Genomic DNA, 23,186 nt, shown 5'->3' with positions numbered 1-23,186 from the left:
GGGGTAAGGGCATGGGGTGGGGGTGGGGTTGGAGGTCCTCCTTGCCCACTTAATCCCACGCTAACAGGACACTCTCTCTCTCTCCAGGTGGCTTTGATTTTTGTGTCGTGTTTTCTTTTCTCCTCCATCCGAATCGTTTTTTCTCGTTGACTGTTTTTTTTTCTCTCCGCCTCCCGGAAGAAAAAAAAAAAAGAAAAAAAGAAAAAGGAAAAAGCAACCCTCCCAGCCTCATGCTTCTCCTCCTTTTCCTTTTTTTTTTCCGGCAAGAAGAAAAAAAAGAAACCAAATCTCCTCTCCCGCCCCTTGCAGTGACTCCCTGCCTGGACCCCCCCCACCCCCTCCGGTTCTGCCTGTACCCCATCACCCTCTCTGGTGCCCCCTTCTCTCTCTCTCTCTCTCTCTGTCTCTCTCTCCCCCCCCCCCCCCCCGCCCCTCGTGCCCTCCACCCTCTGTTTCCGGCATCGGGCCCCTCTCCTCAGCTTCCGGGCTGAGGGCTTTCCCCCGATGTCTGTCACAAGTTAAAAAGGGTTTTTAAATTGTGGCAGCAAAAGCTTTTTTCTCCCCTCTCTCTGGCTGATTTTGATGACTTGTGTTTTCTTTGTTTCTTTCCCCTCTTCTTTCTTTTTTCTTCTTCTTCTTCTTCTTCTTCTTCTTTTTTTTTTTTCCTTTCTTTCTTTCTCTCCTTCCCCTTTCCAAGGTCCGGCTCACCTGACGTTAAACAGCGAAGGTATGGTTTGAAGTTCTGGTTTGGATTGGATTGGATTGGATTGCCCCCAACCTGCGCCTGGATTTTCTGTTCCTCCCCCTGTTCTCCTTCCCCGGCCTCCACCTGTCCTGCCTCCTTCCTGCCTTTCCTACCTGCTTCCTCTGTCACGTCTTTATGTTATGTTCCCCCGGGTGCTGGGGTGGGGGCGGGGGGGGGCCAGCCCCACCCCCCGTCTGTGCTCTCCCCTCCCCCCCACCTTCCCTGATGCGCTCCATCCACCCTCATCGCGCCTTGGTTTCTGACATCAAGAGATGTTTCAACTCCTGCCGTTGTCTCAAGTCGCCTCACCTTTTTGCGTTTTCCTGGTGGCGTATCTTCTTTTTTCCTTCTCATGGTGGTGTTTTATTTCCTTCCACTCATTCTGGTCATTCTTTCTTTTCTGCGGACCCAAATAAAAGAGAAAAAGCATGGGCCGGAGAAAGCCAATCGTAGGCAGCCTCCCTGGCCTCGCCCTGCTGCTGCGGGGATGTCCCCTCTCTCTGCGGTGGCAGTGAGGAGGGAAGAGGCAGGGGAAATGGAGGGGCAGGGTGTCCCCTCTCCCACAGCTGTCCCACCGTCCACCCTCACCCACATCTCTTGACTCTGTTTGACAGATGAGGACATTCAGGCCCAGAGAGATGAGGTGACTTATTAGTGATTATGTGGCCTTTAGGTGGTGGTGCCATTGGGGCTGCTTCTTTATTTTTAGCCTCCCTTCAATCAAGTCCCTCCCATCTTTAAAAAGCATCTTTAAAAAGCAAAAAACTTTGTTAAGCAAACCTGACAGCCCGGGGGTCCTGACTGCCATCCTCCCAGTGCTGACCCCTCCCGGGTGTCCTCGTCATTGATTCTTGAGCTCAGGAATTCTAGACCCTTTTGCACCGCTCCCCATGCCGAGGGCAGAGCTCTGTGAGGCCTCATCTTCCATATGGGGTCTGTAGCCTGCAGGTGGGAGAGGCCTGCAGGATGAAGACTGGGCCATAGGGAGAGACTCGGATCTGGAATTGGGGTTGGATTTAAAGTCTGGGAAGGTAGGAGCCTGAGATTCTTACAGGGATGTGAAGTTATGGCAACAACTGTGGAGAACGAAGACATCCCGAGGGGGTGGTCAGGACCTGGTCGGTTCGCTCACATCCTTCTTGCCTCTCAAGGCCTGGCTCTGGGGGTGCTGGCTGTGGCTCACCCCGCCCCTGAAGGGCCCACGGCTCAGGTGTTATTCTAGCTTTTAGTTCTGGGGATTTGGGGTTGAGGTGGAATGGGGGGGCTCAGACACGGACTTCTCAACTCCATTCTTGAGGTCCCCTCCAGAAGGCATTCTGTGGGGTCTGGCAATAGGCGTGGGCACCTGGGAGCCAGACGCTGAGTGCACTAGTCACTGGCAGGGGTGGGTGGAGAGCGCGAGCCAGCCTGGAACCCAGATGCGGTGACATGTGCCCGCAGGGGCCTTTGGAGAGGAGGCCCAGGGGTTGATGAGCCCATGGGGGGAAGTGGGAAGCCATCCCTGAGAAAGGCCTTCCCCATGCATGTGATGAGTCCAGCCAGGCAGAACCCCTTTCGGTGTGCCTAGCCCTGCTGGAGACACGATTTCAAGGGACACAGAGCAAACAGAAATGGTGGCCCTGCCCCTGGGAAGCCCCATGACCTGGTCGGCAAAGAAGGGGACAGAGGTGACATTAAGAGCACTCACGAGTAAGAGAGCCAGGTGTAGACCAAAAGCCAGGTTAGCCTTGAGGATGGGCAGAGGACACAAGAGGTCTCCGGCGTGTGAATCCAGAAGGTTCTGGTGGAGGGGAGCCTGTGTCAGGCTTTTGCAGGAGTTGAAGAGCCGCAGCTCAGTCTCTGCAGGGGAAGTGCGATGAGCAAAGATGTGGAGTGGGGAGGAGAGGCAGGGAGAGGCAGGGAGAGGCTGGAGGTGGAGGCCGGGGCCTGCACAGTCCTGAGGGCTGGCCTGTTTGCACGTTCTCGGGACGAAGGAGCTCCTGAACCGGAACCGACAATGGACACTCTTCCCTCCCCGTGGTCTTTCTACCCCTGGGCAAAGGGCAGACCTTGGTGGCTGTGGGTCTCAGGGGTCTGTGGGGCTGATTCGGTTTGTCATCTGGCTCCTTCCCTAGAGGCCCTGAAGCAAGTGAGTCCCCAGAGCAGCACCCCTGCCCCACCGGTACCTCCAAGCAGGACCTCGGCCCCGGAGAGGGCCCTCCATCACCTCGAGGCTGGGGTGGGACTGGCTGGGTAGCCCCCCCCATGCCTGACTCCCCAATTCTGCTTCTCCAGTAGGGTCCTTACTGTTCTCCGAGGGGGGGGCCGGGAGAGGAGGAGCCGGCGATGTGCACCAGCCAACGAAAGGTCAGTGACCCTACGGTCCCCAGAGAGCCCAGCCCTCGCCCCTTGCAGAACTGCACTTCCTGGCGTTGGGGTGGGGGGGGCAGCTGAGTCAACACAAGCGTGTCCCTTTGTACCGCGTCTGAGGTCCACGAAGGCTGCTGGGCCTGCCTCTCTGGTGTAAAGGACCACAAACCTTCACTTTTTCCCCAAATCCCGGCCGTCCTAATGACCTTTTTCGAGGACAAAGAGATGTCTTTTTGTGGCAATTGTTCAGGCCCGTCCCTAGAAAGTACCTGTTTGTCTGGTAGAACGACGGGGAGGCAGGGTAAACCCCCCGTTGAACCCTCAAGTTCGGGAAGCCTGCTAGGTGCCCGCCCAGGGGGATTCTGGTTAGGAGATGTGGCATTCATCTTATGCACGGGTCACCTAAGTGAGCCTTCACAACCTTCGGCGGGAGGGCTCGTTGCCCTTGGTTTACAGATGCGGAAACGGACGCTCGCCAACCCCCTGAAACCAGCACGGGGCCTTTTAGCCTGTGTCAGGGCTACGGGTTTTAAGCTCCTTTTTCTGCCCCGAGCCTGCCTTTCTTAGAGTCTCTTTCCTAAGTAGTTTATGGGCAGTTAGCAACCGTCAAGGGGCTCCCGCGGGTGCCAAGCGCTGGGGCTATCGAATCCCGCCTGCCTTCTATAGTACGTGCTGTTCTGTCGGCCTGGATTTCTGCCATCCCTGCTTTCTTCCCCAACTATCTGGTATCTCTTTCAGCCGACTCTTGACAAAGCAGCCAGGCCATCCACACTGGAAGTCTCCCCTGAACTCCCCAAGCAAACCCAGACACCGCTCGGTGTCCCCTTTGTCTACACATCCGTTTTATCGCTCGCCACCCTGCCTCCTAACTGTCACTTCACCTGTTTGCCTCTCCCAGCCGACTGAGCTCCCTGGGGACAGCGATTGGGTGTTTTCATTTGGACACCCTCCCCGGTGCTTCCACACCGCTCCCGGCACATGCGTAGGCATGTGCTCGGCAAATTTATTTTCGATGGGTGAATGGTCTCTGTTCTCAAGGGGCTCACTGACATTCCAACGAATGGCTACAAGAAAGTGTGGTACATGCAAGGTGTAGGAAAAGTGCAGACTTCGTCCAGAGGACTTAATTTATTCATTGGTCTCGAGAGTAAGAGGCAGCGCGCGCGCACACAAACACACACACACACACACACACACACACACACACACACACAGAAAGTTACACACCAGTGCAGGAGTCATTTGTTAGTCGAATAGTTTATAGTTTATGAAGCTTCATTCCATCTGTTCTCTTTCTAGATGCCACAGCAGCCCGCGAGGTAGGTCGGTGGTTAGCTCCTTTGTCCAGAGGAGAGAGCTGCGGCTTAGAGATCTGCCTTTTGGTCAAGGTCACCAAGCTGGTGGAAGAGGCAGCATTAGCGCCCAGGCCTTTTTTCTCACATCACACTTCCTCTCAAGGGAGCAGTACAAGATGTTACTAGGCAGTAAGTGCCAAATGAGCAGAACAGACAGCTGTAGTGCTGGAGAGTAGGGAGGGGCAGAAGGGGGCTGGAGACCTTCCCAGAGGAGGGCTCCGAGCTGGGCCTGGAAATGAGGCAGCTGCTCTGGTCCTTATGGCTCTTAGAAGTCCAGGACCACAACAACTGGTTTCTGGCCACATTCAGCTTGGCTGGGGGCACTTGGGCTCCGTAGTCCCTGACCATGGGAGGTGAACAAGTATCAGCCCTGATCCCCCCCCCCCTTCCTGTGCAAGGGGGGGCGGTGGAGGGTATGGGGAGCTGCGATTGTTTCTCTAGTGCTGCCGGGAGTTGTAGTTCCCCGGGTGGTGCGCGTGGGATGGTGGGGGAGAGCGCCCCCTGGTGCTTTGGGTCTGGCTCCTCTGAGCGCCCCGGGGCAGGGCAGTCCCCCAATCCTTACCGCGAGTGTCCCCCACCCCCCCTCCAGCGATCCCTTGAAGTCCTGCTGCCCTCCTCCCCCTTCAGGGTCTGTCTCTGTCCTTCCCGCCATCTTTGGGCTGTCCTGGTCACCTTCGCTCTTGTCTGTCCCTCTCCTCAAATTCTTTCCCTCTGTCTCTGGCTGCTCCAAGCCTCCTTCTGTCTCTGGGCCCGTCCGGGTCTCTGACGGCAACGGGAATTGGAGAACGCGTAGACTGCGGCGGCTCCGCGACTGGCTTCGCCTCCTCTCCTAGGAGATCCGAGGCAGAGCCCAGAGGAATCAAGGGATGGCCTCGTTTCTTCGTTTCGCCTTGGCAGCTGTGGTCCAGCCCCTGGCCCTCCTCTCTGGTCTCTTTTGTTCTGTCCCAATCACTTCTTCACGTGATTGTTCTATTCTTTCTTTCCGTTTGACTCTCCTTTGAATGATCGTTTGTTCCTTTGCCGCAAAGGTGAGGGAATGGGAGAGGAGGCCTGGCTTCTGGGAGGGACTAGGACGTGTGGCAAAGCCAAGGTCAAACATGTTCCTTTCTCTGGTCCTCCGGCCCCCTGGCTCTGCCGGTGCCTGGGCAGCAGGCCTGGTTGCTATGGAAACGGCCAGGCCCCGAGAAAGCCTTGGCTTCCATTCCCTAGAGGTCCCTGTCCCCCTTTCCTTGCTGGCCCTCTTCCTTCCTGTCCCCTCCAGGCTTGCTCCTTGTCTTTAACCAGACTTCTCCTCTCCACCACCTCTTGCTCCCTCGGTGCTCGAGCCGGCTCCCCTTTCCCTTCTGTCCCCAACGGCCATCCTTCCCCCTCTCCGTGGCCTCCCTCTGCATCGCCCTTCTTCCTCACTGGCCCTTGCTGTCTCTGCTTGATTCCCTTTTGCTTCCCGGCCCTTCTTGCTGGAGCCCGAAGGTAGGCAGAGCGGGGTTCTGCCCGTGCCCCCACCGGCCTCGCTGCCCCGTGGCCTCAGGAAACCGGGCCTTGCCAGCTGCAGCGAGCGCGGTGCCAGGCTCTGGGGCAGCAGCTGGTGCCTTGGCATCCGGAGGCAGTGAGGACAGCCTCCGGGCAGCCTGCCCGGAGGGAGAGAAGCGGGGCTGTTGTGTGCTGGGGAAGGACATCCGCAGAGAGTGCACCCGGGGAGCCGCGGCTTCCACACGTGGCGCTTGCCACCGTGGCCTGGCTCACGGGAGGGCAGGTGTCTTCTGAGGGCTGTGCGTGCGCCCCGGCCTTGCACCCTGCTCCTTCCTGGGCCTGGGGGCCTGTACTGAGAGCCCCCGCCCTCCATAGAGACTTTGTGCGGGCAGTCCTCACGCGCTCCCACGCTGTGCGGTGAGCGGGACGAGCCATCACCGTGCCGCTGTCTGTTGGGGACAAGTGAGTCGCTGTTGTGGTCCAGGTCCTCTGCTCTGCCCTCGGCCCGTGTCCCCTTCTCGTCCCACTTTGTGCGCTCTAGCTGGTGAAGGTGTCGGGCTACGACCCCAGCTTTCCTCCACAGGCTGTTGCTGTCCTGTCACTCGTCACCCACTTACTGAACGCTACAAATCCCTAAGGCCCTTTCGGTCACGTTGCTTCTGCTTGCCAAGTGCCCGCGGAGGGAGCCCCGTGTGGGGTGCTGATGGGCACACGCGGACACACACATGCACGCACGCGTGCACAAACCCTAGCCTCCTGCTGGCGCTCAGGGCTCCCACCCCTGCCCTCTGGGACGTCAGAGGCTCCCGCCTCGGGCCTGTCTGCGCCGCCCTCTCAGGCTGGACTAGAACACGGGGCTGGGGAAGATAACTGGCACGATGGCCGTCGGAACCAGCCACACCCGGTGGCCCACTGCTGCCCGGTGCACATCGCTGTCACGTGCATCCCCTTCCCGTGTGTCTTCCCAATGCCTTACCCCACCCCACCGCTTCCCCGTCCTCCTTTTCTGCTCCCTGTTGCCCAACAGGCCTGCCGGTCCCATCCCCCACGTGAGGCCTGCAACTGTCCCCGGGGCACTGAGAATGACCTTCACCAGACAGGAGGCAGGAGTGGGAGGTGGGCTGCACTCAGGAGACCCTCGGTGCCCCCCCCCCCCAACAGGGGAGGTGCTCCAGGGGGAAGTCGGGAGGCGCCCCTCTTTTCTCTTCCACATCCCTTTGTTAAAACCACAGAGGGGACGGAGAGTGGGCCAGGGAGGAGACAGCGAGAACGTCTGCTTTGCCTGCCCCGTGGCAGCTGAATTGTCAGCTGTCAGCGTGAGAGCCATTTAGCAGCCTCCCGCTTTGGAAATGGACACGGGGAAGTTGCTTTCTGACAGGAAAGACGGCCGGGTGCAGAGAGGAGGGTGGGCAGGCTGCGAAGGGGTGGGGGGAAGAGGGCCTGACGCCCGCGCCAGGGCTGCCGGAGGGGCAGGGGGAGGTCTGGCGCGCCCCACCCCACTCAGCCTCTCCCGTTTCCCCACGCCACGGCGTCCAGGCAAGGAGGAGTTTGTGGCGACCTTCAAAGGAAACGAGTTCTTCTGCTACGACCTGTCCCACAACCCCATCCAGAGCAGCACGGACGAGATCACGCTGGCCTTCCGCACCCTGCAGCGCAACGGGCTGATGTTGCACACGGGCAAGTCGGCCGACTATGTCAACCTGTCCCTCAAGTCTGGGGCCGTCTGGCTGGTCATCAACCTGGGCTCAGGAGCCTTCGAGGCCCTTGTGGAACCTGTCAACGGCAAGTTCAACGACAACGCCTGGCACGACGTCCGGGTCACCCGAAACCTGCGCCAGGTAGGGGGAGCAAGAAGAAGGCCGGGGGCCGGCTGTGTCTGGGGCCCAACGGGGGTGGGGACAGAAGGCAGCCTGGCACGGGGTCGTCGGGGGCCCGGCAGCCAGGTGTGGTTCTGGAGAAGTTCAAGGCTCGGGCTGTGAGGGCCTGGGAGTGCGGGGGCAGCGGGCAGGATGCAGGCACCAGGAAGCCAAGTTCAGGGGACGCCGCAGAGCTGCCGTGGGGCAGGAGCCTGACGGAAGGGGAAGGGTCTGGCTCACACCGGTGGGGTGGCTAGGGTTTCAAGGGCTGGGGGCTGAGAAGTCGGGTGACCTGGCAAGAGGGCCTTTCGGATTGGCCGAGTAGCTGTGGGTATCCTGACTCTAGGGCAGCAAGGTGCAGATGAAAGCCTGGGGTAGTGTAGGGACAGGGTGTGGCTTGCCCTCAGGCGGGACCTTTCCAGGGCAGAGGCAGGGGTGTGGTGGCGAGGTAGAGGTGCAGCAGGTGTGAGGGAGCACACGCTCAGCCCCACCTCACTCTGGGCAGCACGCCCCTTTCTCCTGTCCCTCCCTGGCTGCCCCAGCAATCCGTGGCTATCTTGCCGTGGCTCCCAGGCCCCTTGCAGGAGCCCAGACGGGACTCTCGGGTCAGCCTCTTGCAGGAGGGACGAGACTCTTCTCTGCGGTGTCTCCTCAGCCCCCGCTCCCAGACTGGCCGCTTGGCGAGGACCTCCGTTCTGTCCTCTGAGTAGCGGCCTCTCCACCATTTCTAAGGCCCAGGGAGGCTAGAGCAGGCGAGGCCATGTCTCTGGCCTTGGCAGTGACCGCACCCCCCCTGCCCCTGCCCCGGCCCAGCTTGTTTCCAGCCCTGACAAGCTCCTGCCTCGAGCAGAGCCCAAGCCAGACCCTTGTTGAGGGGTCCCTGTGTATCCGGGTGGTACCTGTCTCTACCTCCTGGCTCCTTTCTCTGTTCGCTCAGGCAGGGCCCAGGGGGCCAGCCTCCCACCGGCCCGTTTCTCTCGGGTTCACCACTTTGTCTCACAGCCCGTGGCAGGGAAGCGTCTTCCAGCTGCATTGCCAGCAGGCCGAGTGTCACCAGCAACGTGGAACGTCTCTGTCCCCGGAGGCACGGCTGCTGCCGGGTTAGGCCTTCTCCTTCCCTCTACTGCCTTGATCTGGCTGTGTGGCGTCTGACTCTCCGCTCTCTCTCCTTGTCTTGGTCCTCGCTGTCCTCCTCCTCCTCCTCCTCCTCCTCCTCCGCTTCCCCTTCCCCTTCCCCCCATCGAAAGGCTCCTTGATGGGAGTCGGGATCCTGGTTGCCGTCACACTTCCTACCTGTTCTCCACCCCCAGTGGGTGATGATCTAATGGGGAATCCTCCTCATTTAGTGCCTTCCCCCCTGCCAGGAGGACTCTGGGACTAACCCTGCCTGCTGCCACCTGTCGTGGGCTCCTCTCCACGTGCCTATTCTCCGTGCCCCCCCTGCCCGGGGGCGGGGGGACCCTCCTCGGTGCAGTGTCTCTCTCTCTTCTTGTCACATCGTTCTCCGATCCCGTCGGAGGGCTGTCCTGTGTTGTCACTGTTATCTGAGCAAACCCGAGTGCGTCGTGCCCACCTGTCATACTTGCGGGAGAGGGCGGTGGGGGGGGGTTGCTTCTGTGCCCCTTGCTGGTTTTCCCTCCGCTGGACGGGTGCTGTCACTACTGACAAACCAGCGGGGAAAAGAGGGGGAGAAAAGACAGTCTCTTCTCTCCCAGCTCTGCTCTCGAGGAGTCAGGATGAATCTGTTAAAAGTTAGCAGAGCAAAGCTCGTGCGCGCACCCGCTGAGCATCAGGGTCCTGAAAAATTCTAGGACCTTGCGGAACACCAAGAGGAGGGGAAGGTCTGCGGCTCCGGGAGGCAGGAAAGCCACCCAGAGGGGATGAAGCCTGGCCTCGGCAGCACCGAGCGTGGACAGCGACCCGTGGTGTCCTCCTTGTGGGGCTCCCAGAGTTGAGGGCTCAAGCTGGGAACTGCTGGGAACTACTTCCTTCTGGCCTCTCGTACGATGAGTCAGAGCAGAGCAGAGCCCGGTCATGGTGACCTGAACACAGGCCTTCAGGGCCAAAGAGGGTGTCCACTTAAAGGCTTTGATTGAGAGCACTCTTGAGGAAGGGTTTCTGGAGGGATTTGTTGGACTCCAGTCCACACCCGTAAATGCGAGGTGCCATTCTGTTTCGGCCCTTGTGACCATCACCGGGAAGGTCAGCCTCGGGGCTGTGGTCTGGATTCATCATCCTCACTCAAGGTCTAGCCTGCGGCTGAGTACTTTCTCACCAGGCCCTTGGAGCCCCTGCCTGTTTTTCAGGGCTTCTAAGAATAATTTACTGGGTCCTGTTGTCTCTAGAGCAGTGGTTCCTAACCCAGGACGGCGTGCCCCCTCGGGCCCCCTTAGGAGACCCTGCGTTCTAGCCCTTGATAGGGTTAGAAGGATCGTATTCCTTCTGTGTGCTCCATATTGCATTCATTTCTTCTCTCTCTCTTTAAAAAAAAATTTTTTTTTAATGTTTATTCATTTTTGAGAGACAGAGCATGAGGGGGGAGGGGCAGAGAGAGAGGGAGACACAGAATGTGAAACAGGCTCCAGGCTCCAAGCTTTCAGCACGGAGCCTGACGTGGGGCTGGAACTCACGAACTGAGAGATCATGACCTGAGCCACCCAGGCGCCCCCCCCCCCCCCCCGCCATATTCCCATTCTTATCAGTGAGCAAGTCGAGACTCAGCAGGTTACAGAACTTGCCCAACGTTACCCAGTCAGGAAGCGGTAGAATTGGAAAGTCTGTCTGACTTTGCAGCCGCACCCATCTCTCTGCCTCCCAAGGAGAGCCCGGCCGCTGTAATTGGTGTGAAATACAAAGGCGGCTCTACTATGTGATTTGTCTTGTGGATCTGCCCTTCTTGGATGTTCCCAACTCTTGAGACCGTCTGAGTGTTCTGCTCGTCTCTCTGAAAAATGGGCCCCCTCGAGCCCTGAGCAGAGCGAGCGCCTCTTCTCTGTCCCGAGCTTCTCCTGCCCAAGCTCCACGAAGATGGCCTTCATCCGGATTTTTGCGATTTGAGTGTATAATCCTGGTCTTGGCTTTCTTGAGGGGCTGGAGCGACGGGCAGAGTTGAGAGAGGAGAAGGGGGGTAGATTACTACTGGGTATTATGATTGACTTCTCCCCTCTGTGACTTAATGACTTGATGCTTCCTTCCTTCCTCACGCACTGTCGTTCTTACGCTCCTGGACTCCAGGAGCCCTCTGATTCTGTGAGTGGGGAAAAGCCTTTATCGTTCATCTGCTAGTCTGAAGCCTCCGTATTCCAGGTCCTGGCGTCTGGGAAGGCACGGGCTTGTGCTGTGTCACAGGCCACCAGGAATGGTTTCCAGCGCAAACTCCACTCTAGTTAATTTGGCCACGATCGCCTTGGTCTGGGCTCTGCACCCGGCCCCGTCTCAGCCAACTCCAACCTTGCTGCTTTTCAGAGGAAGCCAGGATAGTCTTGACATTAGTGGAAGTCCCGGGCTTTGAACGCACGTCTCTTCCCTCTCAGTCCCGTTTCTTAATTTGCTGTTCTGCTTGTTAAATATTAAAGTTGTCCCAGAAAGTTGAAAACTGTTCTTTTTTTCCCCCTTATTTGAGTCTCCACAACCAGTCTTCATTCAAAACGAGTAGTAGTAGTAGTTAGAATTGTACCCCCAACCCCTCCCCCCACACCCCCACCTTTACCCCCTGTGTTGTTGGACTAGTCGGTGACACCAGAAAACTCTTGTCTTTTTGGATGCAATTGGTTTAGCTGCCCGGGAACCAATCGGTCCTTGTCCTGACTAGTTGGCTTCTTCACTTCACGACAGTCCTACTACCCGGCTGTGCTAACTCTCGTATTATGGGTTAGCCTCTTGCACCCGTCACTGCACCTGACCTGAGACTCTTGCCTCCCTGTTAGGGAAACTGCTTCTGCGTTGCTAGTAGTTGGTATTGGTCATTTAGCCCTTCTTCTGGCTGGTAAATATTGAATTCTGTTTTTTTTTTTTTTCATTATACGAGGCCCTTATTACTTGTCTTTCTGAGTTAGTCCTGTGCCCACTGGTTATAACAATGCTGTCACTAATGGATCTGTCCATAGAAGACTTCTCGAAATCATACTCTCAGGGGTGTAGTTTAGTATTTAATGGACATCACACAATGGTGTCCCATCATCTCCGAAACTCTCGGTGCAGCTGCCTCAAGTCCCACGGACATTGCCTCCACAAAGACCAGGGTTGATTTTGAAGGTGACTGTTGCCCTTGCCTTTGGCCTTGAGAAGAGCCACATGGGGGTGGGGACTCTAGAGGCTGGGATAGAAGAGGCCAGCTTATAGCTTAGGGAGGAGTAAGGGGTTTTAGAGGTAGGTGGGCCTCTGTGTCCCTTTTTCTGGTGTGGTGTGTGGGGGTTATGGATTTTCAGTGCTGGCTGTGGGGAGAAGAGGCTCAGGGGTCTATGGGGTGTGCGTGGGAGGAGGCTGGGCTGCTGGGAAAACGTTAACCAGTTCCAGGGACTTACAGGCGTGGTGGTGGGGGGTACTTGATGCTAGGAGGGATGATTGCCCAGAGGAACATCAGAGAATGGGGGTGGGGTGTTTGGAGAACCTGGGGAACTTTGGGGGAAATATGGGCTCTGAAAAATCAAATTAGGCAGGAAGGACGGGTCAGCTATGAGTGGGAGAGCGGGAGGAGAGGGAGGCGGGTTTGGGATTAGGTATGCCGTGAAAGTGAGCCCAGTGCCAGCCCATGGAGGGCAAGGTTTCCTTTTCCCTCTTCTGGTGGTGACCCTTATCTCTCTTCTTTTCTCACGGAAGAGAACCAGTAAAAGAGGAGCTGCCCCCTCCCCTCCATGACTCCCTGAATCAGTTTGCCTGTCCTACATGCCCACAGAAAGCACACACCTGTATCCCTTCCCTTGCTCTTTGGGAACCTCTTCCCTTTGCCTCCAAATGAAATGACCTCTCATTCTAGCCAGTCCTGTGATGATTCTCTAGGGCACTGGCCACTCTTCTCCCAGCCTGACAGCTGGCCCATCACCAACCAGTTAACCCATTAACTCAACACGCTCACTGGTCAGCCAGTTGGCCAGTTCTCTGGAAAGCCATCTGGTTGACCAGTTAGCCAACAACCCATTGTCCATTACCCGAGTCAGTAGCCCATCCCTTTCTCACACCCCTTGTCCCCCCCCCCCCGCCCCCAACCTTCCCTTCAATTCCCTAACATTTCAGCTGAAAAGACTTACTAATACTGCATAATTGGGTCTGCTTCTTAACCCCCTGCCTTCCCTCTCTCACCCTCTGTTGGAAAACCCCGTTGCCGACTCTGTGTGTGTTACTAACACGCTTATAACCCAGGGGACCAAGGGATGGGCAGGGACAGGTGGGGTGAGGTATGAGTGAAAAACCAAACTAACCTTTCTGTCTCATTGCGGAATGTCGGCCATCTTTAAGTCTTTGCTTTCCTGGTCCAGTTCTTTTGTTGTTTTCTTCTCTACTAACCAAGGTCTTTAACTGTTCCCCTTCTCTGCAGCCGGCTCTTCCGGGAGGGGTTGGGGGGGCAGAGGAATCCAGAGGAGGGGTTGGAGGGGGGCGGCGATTGGGAGAAGAAGGGCTTTAATTTTTGTGTGTGTTTTATTTCTCCCTCCCATTATAATTTAATTTTCTTTAAGCAAAAATACTGCCGCTAAGCCTAAGGTGGGAGGGTCTGAACAACCAACCAAATATATATGGCTATATATTTTTCCTCCTTCCTTGAGTTTCACAGTTGGTCATTTTATTTTTCTTTTCTTTCCGTTCTTTCGTTGTTGTCTTTGTTGTTTTTTTTTTTTTTTTGGCCCCTCCCACCCCCTCCCCCATATCTCCGGTGAAGCACGCAGGAATTGGACACGCTATGGTAAACAAACTGCATTATCTGGTAGATATCACTCTAATTGTCTTACCGTTTGGTTTGCCGTGGGTTTTTTTAGCTGTTCGATTCTCCCTCTTTTGTTTCCTTTCCCCGTTTGGTTTTGGTTATTTTGCTCTTCTGATTGTTTTTGGCGTCCTGGACAGTCTTTAGATTTTGCTTCTCTCTCTTCTAGTTTTCCTTTTCCCCCGTTTCTTTCTTTTTTGGTCCAAACTCAAATCCAAAAGGCAAATGAAAATCGAGGAATTTGGCCTGTCCCAACCCTATAACCCCGGCTCCTGAATTCAGATTCCTGGCCAGAGAGACCTGGGGGCAGGCCCCATGTTCATCGGCTCTGGTTAGACCAGCCCCGATGCCAGGCTGCTTATTTCTATTGCTTTATTTTGTTCCTTTCCCCGCCCCCCCCCCAACCCCGCTCCCTCGTTTTTTCTCTTTGATTTAGTTTCTTTCTTGGTCTCCTGAAAATCCATGGAAAACACCATCCCATGACATGCTACGCTCTCTGCTCACTGTCAGCTCCCGGACAGGCCCCTCGAGTTGGGAGAGGGGGCTGGGAGTGAGACCTCCGGGGGCAGCCAGCTGGGCAAGTCCCCCAGAGGGGGGGATGGCCTTGTGAGATGCAGAGCGGCCTGGGACCAGTCCAGAGCGCTTTCAGATCGGCAGTTTGTACCAGATTGGGGGCTGTCCCGTGCTGGCTGCCAGGGAAGAGGTGACATCCCCTCCCTCACTCCTCAGCCTTGAGGGTTCGTGGTTCCGTCTGCCCCCCCAACATCTGCATGGCATGAATGGTCTTTCCCCCCATGAGGGATAGCGTCCAGTCTCCCCCACCACTCTGCCGCTCTGACTAACACTGTGTTTCACACTGTCTTCCTTCCCCTCCATCTCCCCTGATCTGTGCCCCGTGCCTGTCCTGCATGGCCTCTGACAGGGTGGTTACCTTCCCTGTTGAGGGGATGAGAGGAGGAGGTGCAGCAGGGGTGAATCAGGCTAGTTGTTGCCAAGCTCCGCTGTTTGGGTTGGGCTCAGTCCCGGTGAGTGTTGATGTGGGTGTCTGTGTAAACGCAGCTGGTGTGTGTTGGTGTGTGGGTGCGGCTGTGTGTAAATGTTGGTGTGACATTTAGGGGGTGTTAGTGGGAGACCGTGCTGTGTGTGTGTGTGGGGGGGCTTCTGCGGGTGATTCCACACGTGTAAGCGCGGGAGTGAGCAGGGGGGCCGCGGGACCGTGTGTACGTTTGAGTCGGGGAAGGGCTCCGTGTGGAGGCGGGCCGCGGGGGCCAGCCCTGAGGTCTGGGGGCCGTGATGGCAGGAGCAGGGAAGGAGCTGGGGCTGGCTCTTTGCTCCTTGCCTGGCTTCGGAGCGTGCGCCTGGAGGCTGTGCCGTGTGCCATCCCCAGGGATTCCCTCGTGCCTGCCCGTCCTGGCTTTGCAGCAGCCGGCGGTTACTCATCGCCTATTAATAATGCAGAGTGATTGAGCGCCAGGCTGGGGACCTTGCAGATGGATGTGTCTGCTCCCGCGGGGCCTGCGCTGCTTGGGGCAGCTGCCTGGCCTTCCGAGCCTCCCAGATCCGTGTGGCTGGCTGGCGATGAGGGAAGCTCGATAGCTGGGGCTCCGGGGCTGAGTGGCTCCCCCCACCTCCCCAGGAGGCTCCACCTGTGAGGCTACGTCTGGCCTGTCCTGATGCTTCCACGCACCCGTGTTTCCCTGCGCCCACAGACCCACGGTAGCCCTGTCCTCTGCCCTGTCCCCGAGGTAGTGCCCACCGCCACAGCCAGCCCCGCCCTTCCCCGCTCCAAGACCTCGTCTGGCCACTCCCAGGCACCCTGAGGTTCCCATGGAACCACGTGGTGGTCCCAGCACCACCCCATGTCTCAGGCTCTGCTCTCCAGCTGCTGCTTCTAGAAGTTAGGTGCTGGCCACCCCTCAGGCCAGGCCACTGAGTGCCTGTCAGGAGCCGGGCATTTGGACCCTTTCTTTACAGAGCTTCCCTGGACAGCCAACCTGTGACCTTGGGGACAGAAAGGAGGCAAGATAAACCCACGTGGCACACTCCCAAACACCCGGGGAATACCATCTAGGGGTTAGGGTGCTGTAGACCTTCCTTCTGGTCTCAATTCAGTTACAGATTGACCACGTGGACCTGAGCCAAAGGTCAGTTTCCTCAGCTACCGAACGGGTGATGATACACCCGCATTGTCTATTTCATGGGGTCAGTGTGGAGATCAAGTAGGGTAATGGGAGTGAAAGCGTCTGTGGTCTGTACAGGGAACCATAATTTTATTAATCTTCATAACATGTTAACTGATTATCTCAGTGTTTCCAGGGTGAGGATGTTTTGTAAAGAAGTGATCCCCTTCCTATAGCGAACCCTGGAGAATACATCATCTCTGGCCCCGCTGGAGACGCTATTATCATCCCTTCTTAGGAATCAGTCCCGAAAATAACTGCAAGAAACCCCAGAATGCCTCAGGAGTTGGCCTGGGGAGGAGGAGGAAAGACGGAGTAACACGGTGAAGTTGGTTAAGAGGCAAACAGCCTTGTCTGATTTCAGCCTTGGCAAGGGAGGTTCCCGCTAAATTCGAAGTTTTTAAAGTTCACGGTGTGAGCGTCACTGCTTGACGATCAGAGCTGGTTGCCTCTCGGTGCCCTGAGTAGCCTCATAAGCCGTCAAACACCTGTCCCAGGGATCAGCATTTTCAGGCCAAGACCGGAGTTAGAGCCTGGGGCACCAAAAAGACGGGGTTCACCCTTTTCTTATTATTCCCAGGTATTCCTCAACCAGGTTCCTGTTGGTTTTGCGTTTATCTTACTAATGCATTTGTATGTGGTCTCTTTTCTTGTTATTTGAGCATTTCTCCTTGGGTAGAGAGTGAATACAGACCAAAAAGGCCAATCAGTTGAGAGGTTTGGGTTAGATGTGGTCAGGATGATGGAAGTTTTCTTGTTTCTTGTTTTTTTTTTTTTTTTTTTTTTTTTTTTTTTTTAATTTTGGAGAGAGAGAGGGAGAGAGGCAGAAAGACAGAAGAGAGAGAGAATTTTAAGCAGGCTCTACGCTCAGTGTGGAGCCTGACATGGGGCTTGATCTCACCACCCCGGGATCATGACCTGAGCTGAAACCAAGAGTTGGACGCTCAACAGACTGAGCTACCCAGTTGCCCCCGAAGTTTTCTTGTAAAAATAAAAATAGCTCTTTGTGCATACACTGGGGTCTGTGATTCTTCTAAACAGCTCTCACAGTCTGAATATAATTTAAACTTGACAAATGCCCAGATTGAGACATCAGAGATTGTTCTCAGTTAACAGAGGGGGAAACTGAGGCCTAGAGAAAACCCAGGACTACATGACAGTTATGGAAAGGTCCGGTGCCTTCCCTTCGGTTACCTCATTTAATCTGCATGGTCAGCCTGGAAGAAGTGTGGGCGATGGAGGTCACTGAACCCCTTTTACAGATGAGAGGCAGAGATTGTTCTGGAAAATGGTAAAGGTTGCACAGGAACTCAAGGTTTCTGGCCTGGAGTCTTTCTCCTCTAGTCCCAGGCTTCATCAAATCCAAACGTCAGGGTTCACTGTCAGGCCATGACTGCTGGCTAAGTCGTTTTCCTATCTCCAACCCGATTCTCTCTTTAGCTTCTCCCTACCACAAACAGATGGCTGAACTTAAACATGTAGCAGGGATGCATGACCTCCCTCAGCCGTCCTTCCCCTGTCTTCCTGCCCTACTCCCACCCCACCCAATCCTAAGGGAAGCCCAGGCCTTCTGCCTAAACTAGTTGTTCTTCCTAAACTAGTTGTTCTTAACCATCTTTGGCTCATAGATCCTTTTGAGAATTTGATGATGGCAATGGACTAAGGAGGCAATTTTGCATACATTGTCAATGGCTTTCAAACTCCCAGAAACCCATCTAGCCCATCCACAAGTCAAAAACACCCATGCTCACAATATTATTCTCCCCTGAAGGGGAGGTCAGTGACCCTGTGATCCTAGCAGGCAGCTGGGAAGGGATCCGGATGATGCCAGAGGATCTTTCCCTCTTCCTCAGCCTTTCTTCCTGGGTCATGATAGGCACGGAGAGTACCTGAGGGGCTATAGAGCCCGGTTTCACATCCTACCAGCCTCCCTAAGAGGAGCCCAGCCGAAGAGCAGAAGAGAGGTGGGCCCGGCAGGGAGGGTTGAGACCCCGCCCAGGTCGTAGGCTGCCCCTGGTAGCCACCTCCAGCCACCCTCCGTGCTCCTGGGGCGTGGAGGGAGGCTGGGCTTCCACGTCTTCGGTGCTCCACCCCTTCTTCCCTAGCTGGGCCTGGTTCTTCCAGGGCAGAGCTGTGGCTCATTCCCGTTGGCCTACTCAGTCCCCAGTCAGGGCCCTGGCTGTCTGCGTTGATGGGTTGGTGTGGGTTGAGTGCGGAGTGTCTGCTGTGTCTCGGGTGCTAGCCGTGGTCCTGATGACGGAAAGATGGCTGCTTGGAAATGAGCCCCTGCCCCCAGCAGGATGTGGCGTGTGAGCAGGTGTGTCTGGGTCAGTGACCAGTAGTGAATGGGTGGTGGGAATGAGCGTCTGAGTCACTCTCTGGTGAGGAAGATCTGAGCCTCATGTCTCTTCCCTTTTTTCCTCCACCCATAGATGTCTTTGTCCTCACGGCGACTCCTCTCCCCTCCTCCATTGGAAGGAAGCTTCTCCTTCCTGCGCCCACAGCTCTTTCACCTCCATCTCCGCTCTTCCCCATCTCCCCTGGCCCCGCATGCCTTCTCACCTGCGGCTGCCTTTCTCTCACCTCTCTTGCTGGGCCTGGCCCCCCACCCGTGGCCCTCTAACCTGCATGTGCCCTAGCTGCAGAGGCTGTTCTGTCGCACGGCCCCCCTGCCCTCCTCCCCCGCCGGCCCCACCCCTTCCAGAAGCTGCGCGGGGAGGGGGGGCTTGGGGGGCAGGGGCAACACAAACCCCTGGGGTGGAGGGGGACGGGGGAATTACTCCCCTGTTTCCTGCTTTTACTAACGAACCTGCCATTTTTGTGTCTGGACTTTGATTTGTCTGAGGGAACAGTCGGGTTTTACTAATCTCCGTCATCTCCCTCCTTGCCTTCCCCAGAGACTGTCCTCCACCCCCCTACTCTTGGCTTCCTTTCAACCCAGTGCCCGTCTCCCCCTTTCTACCTCAACTTCCTCCACCCCCAGGCTGACCGCCCTTCCTCCGTGCACCTCCGTATGTTACCCTGTCTCCTGCTACCCTCTCCCCCAGCCCCTGGGCCAGGGCTGCTCTAAAAAAATAGTTGTAAATCTGGGGGACAGACAGGAGGGTGGTTTTTTCCCCAAAAGAGGCGCCCCATGGCAGTGATTTGCATAAAGCTGTAGTGGGCAAGGTCAGATTCATGCCTAGTCTGAAGGGGAGTTGAGGAGAGCGCCCCCCAAAGGTCGAGTCCTTCTGACTCTAGAATGGCAAAGGCAGATGAGCTCACTGCATGGATTGGGCCAAAGAGAGCCCATAGGGTGGGGGAGATGGCAGCTGGTGCCCTGGCTGCTGGGCCTGGAGAGGGAGGACACAGCTTAGTGGCTGAGGGGGCTGGAAGGGCTCTCCCCCTGCACAGAAGCAGGGGCACGTGACCAGAGCAGTCTTGGAGGATGGAGGCCTGTTCACTCGAGGCTCCTGAGGCTTTGGGCTTAAAGATGGGACACAGGCAGTGAGAGCCCACTGTTTCCCTGGGTCACAAGGTGACTTGATGTTCACCTTTAATGGCCATGATGTGCCCCTGGATTGTGCTGGGACTAGTGTGGTTACAGGGACATGTCACGCCGGGGGCCTGCCCCTCAGGCGCTGACCTTCCAACTGGGGTGACCAGACACAGGCTCAGGACCTCATTAGTGGCCCATTTCCTGGTCTCAGTGTAGCATCACGAGTGGAGTGGAGGTGCAGGGCAGAATAGAACTGAATTTGCCCCAAGGAGACCCTTCACCTCCCACCCCTCCCTGTCTTATCCTGTCCCTTCATCCCAGCCCCCTTCTGCCCTTTCCCCAGCTCCCTTCTGCCCATTCTAATCTTGTCTGCATGTTTTTGTGACTAATACTTTGACCCTTCCCTTTCCCACCCAGATCCCTGCTTCCCAGCCTCGGGCGGGTGGAGGGAAGAAGAAATAAACCATTATGACCAGCCCTCCCCTCAAGACAAGACTCAAAATCTTTCAAACTGCCCCCTTCCACAAAGACACCCCCTTGCCTTCTGTCCTTGAACCTGGTACCCGCCCCCCTCCCAGCACAAGGTTTGATGGTTCCCAGGAGGGGGCCCCTTCAGCCCTCGCTTTGCTCAGCTGTACCCCGACTCATTGTGAGGCCCCAGCCCAGCACGAGGGGGACTCGGGGGCCCTGTGGGGGAAGCTCCCCTTGCCTCATTCTGCCCAGGTTCTTTAGGAATTCCTAACATCCTCCTTCCACCCCCGTGACAATGGAACCCCGGAGACCAGTCTCGGGAAGACGGCTGGTGGCATGTGCGTATGGACTGGTGTGGGTGGGGACATCCCAGGATGTGACTGGAAGGCCCAAACCTCCAGATTTTGCCTGACAAGGGGGTGCTAAAGCATGTTTGGGGCCTGGGAAGTGGGGGTGAGCTGTGGTCTGTTGGAAGCACAGTGTCGGGGTTCACCGTGAGCCAGCTTCCTGATGGCTCCTGCAGGAGCCTGTCTGCTTTTCCCAGGCGACCGCCCTAAGCCACGGCCTTCCTAGAGCGAGCGCTCGTGGTCCTGAAGCCCTTGGCTCTTCCCCTACAACCTTGTTGGGTCTCTAGAGCCCCTGTGGGCTGCTCCTATGGCTAAACTTTTTGGGGACCAAGTGGGCATTTGGGGAGTGGGTAGACAGAGTTTCCTGCATTTGTCCCTGCTCCCCAAGGTCACTTCTGCCTTCATCAGGCCCCTGCTGAGCCCCTTTCACCTCTTTGGAATGCTGAATGACTCCCCCATCCTTACCCATGTTGCTTTCTTACCTGACTTCAGCCCAGGGTTAAGGTGTCATGAGGTTAGCCCCGTTACCCTCTGTTCCCTAACTTGGCTCTGAGTAACAGTGGTGATGTTCGTAGGGAAGACGATGAAGAAAAAGCTCAGGCCGGTGACTTGGCGAAGGGTTACCCTCTCCCTGGGAGACGAGAGAGCCACAGAGGGACCTGGGAAGTAAAGAGACAGACTCAGAAAGAGGGCATGGACCAGTGGGAGCCCTTGATGTCGTGGTGGCGGGAATCAGCCCCGAGGGGCGAAGGGCATTATGCATCCCTCAGGAAGTTCTAAGCGTCCCCAGTAGTATCTGAGCCCCCCTTCCCATGCCCTTGCTGTCTCCCATTTCCCTGCTGGGCTAAGACTGAAAAGACTCTTCAGTGCTCTGAAGGGCTGCAGGCGAGGCAGAGCCACCAAGATCCAAGGTGAATTGGTGTTTCGACCTCCTTTATGAAAGACGCTCTGAAATCATGAGGATCCAGAGAGCACCTCAAGAGGAGGGAAGGGAGGGTGCATTGCACCCCCCCAGAATGGGGCCTTGTCCTGAGGTCCCTGCTCCTTTCTGGAGCCATTTCCAGGAACTGCTTCTTGGTGTACTTCACGGTGAGCCCTCTGAGTACCCTCCAGGCGTCTGCCTGCTGAGCTGGGGGCCGTGGGGCAGGCCTTAGCCCACCCTGAAACCATCAAATCTTGTGCTGCCTCCTTTCCCGCCTTCCCTCTTTCCCCCCCACTGTTCCTCCTCCAAGACAAGCAGACATAAAAATGGGGGTCCCCCTCCCCCGCAGCCCCCTGGCCCCTCCCTTGCCCAGCCCGTGGCTTTTCCCAGGGGGTTGATGCCGGTTGTCTCCTTGTCTCTCCCCCTCCCTCCCTGGGCTGGGCAGGTGACCATCTCAGTGGACGGGATCCTGACCACCACAGGCTACACGCAGGAGGATTACACCATGCTGGGCTCTGATGACTTCTTCTACATTGGGGGCAGTCCCAACACGGCTGACCTACCGGGCTCACCCGTCAGCAACAACTTTATGGGCTGCCTGAAGGACGTGAGTAGGTCTAGGAAGGGTCTGGGGTCAGCCAGGAAACCCTTTGGTCCCTGTCTTCAGCATGATTTAGTCTGACCTGGCCAACCGCCTGGTTCCTCTGTTCCTTCCAAGGTGGTGGGAGACCTCTCCTATTCAAAACCTAAGCCCCACTGACTCCATCAAGAAGCTTCTCTCTCATTTCCTTGAGCCTCTGAAGTCCCCCAGCCTCTCAGAGGACCCTGGAGGGCAGCTGCGGTACAGAGGAAAGAATGTTGGGCGTGAACACTAAAGCCCTGTGTTTGGTCCTGGGTCTTCCCCCTCACTAGCTTTGTGACCTTGGCCAAGTCCCTTGGCCAGTCTAATTCTTAGTTTCCTCATCTATAAAATGAGTAGTCAGTGCCTACTTCTTAAGGTGGGTGTGAGGAGCAGATGAGAGTGTGAATAAAAATACTTTGGCAATCGGAAAATGTCAACTAGATGGTAGCAGAGATTGTCTTGCCATTGTCGTGAACCGCAGTCCCGCAGACAATGAGGGCTGTCCCGCTAGTGCTGGGCTGGAAGACGGAACCCGGAAAATAAGTGGGGCAAGGGAGGTGCTGGTTCACAGCCTCTGTGCACGAAGTTCTAGAACAGAGGTCCAAGCTGGGCAGGAGTGGCCAGGCCCTGAGCCGCTTTTGCTTCTTCACCCCTGACCCCACCCCTCCCTGCAGGTGGTCTATAAGAATAATGACTTCAAGCTGGAACTGTCTCGCCTGGCAAAGGAAGGGGACCCCAAGATGAAGCTGCAGGGGGACCTGTCATTCCGCTGTGAGGATGTGGCTGCCCTGGACCCCGTGACCTTTGAGAGTCCCGAGGCTTTTGTGGCGCTGCCCCGCTGGAGTGCCAGACGCACCAGCTCCATCTCCCTAGACTTCCGTACCACTGAGCCCAACGGGCTGCTTCTCTTCAGCCAGGGCCGGCGGGCTGGGGCCGGGGCCGGCAGCCACAGCTCTGCCCAGCGGGCCGACTACTTTGCCATGGAGCTGTTGGATGGCTACCTCTACCTGCTGCTGGACATGGGCTCTGGGGGCATCAAGCTGCGGGCATCTAGCCGCAAGGTCAACGATGGCGAGTGGTGCCACGTGGACTTCCAAAGGGACGGGCGCAAAGGTCAGGAGGCCTCTGGTCCCTTCCACTCTCCTCCCCCCACCCCCCACCCTGACATTCTTTCCAGGTCCCTTCCACTGCTGTCCTACCCCTTCCTCTGGCCCTGTCAGCCCCTTCGCTGTCCCTCCTTGTCATGGCGCACTGACAGAAGGAGCATAGTGTTTGGAGTCAGCAGACCTGGAGTCGCACCTCTGCTCTCCCACTTACTGTGTGTGTGACCTTAGGCCCTTTATTCAACCCCTTGAAGCCCTAGTTTCATTATTTATAAAACCCTAGTTTCATTATCTACATCCATTACACTGGAGGTCCTTAAGAGAAGAAAATAAGAAAATACCTGTAAAAGCATTAGCACCGTGCCTAACACAGA

General features: G+C 56.6%; 1 protein-coding gene across 1 annotated transcript in view; it reads left to right on the top strand.

Annotated features, from left to right (window-relative positions):
* The first annotated feature begins 683 nt into the window (after positions 1-683).
* The window catches only part of NRXN2 (neurexin 2), a 78,614-nt gene continuing 56,111 nt past the window's right edge, over positions 684-23,186 (top strand). Inside the window, exons 1-5 of the mRNA XM_047071840.1 lie at positions 684-727; positions 3,020-3,091; positions 7,456-7,757; positions 21,533-21,694; positions 22,384-22,822. Of these exons, the coding sequence (XP_046927796.1) occupies positions 7,584-7,757; positions 21,533-21,694; positions 22,384-22,822 (775 nt within the window). The 5' untranslated portion in view covers positions 684-727; positions 3,020-3,091; positions 7,456-7,583. The remainder of the gene's footprint in view (positions 728-3,019; positions 3,092-7,455; positions 7,758-21,532; positions 21,695-22,383; positions 22,823-23,186) is intronic.

This window comes from Lynx rufus, unplaced genomic scaffold, assembly GCF_022079265.1.
Source record: "Lynx rufus isolate CCGP_SWC_20201006 ecotype Redwood Valley unplaced genomic scaffold, mLynRuf1.p SCAF_9, whole genome shotgun sequence".
Lineage (NCBI taxonomy): Eukaryota > Metazoa > Chordata > Mammalia > Carnivora > Felidae > Lynx > Lynx rufus.
This window is presented reverse-complemented; position numbering and strand designations above follow the sequence as displayed.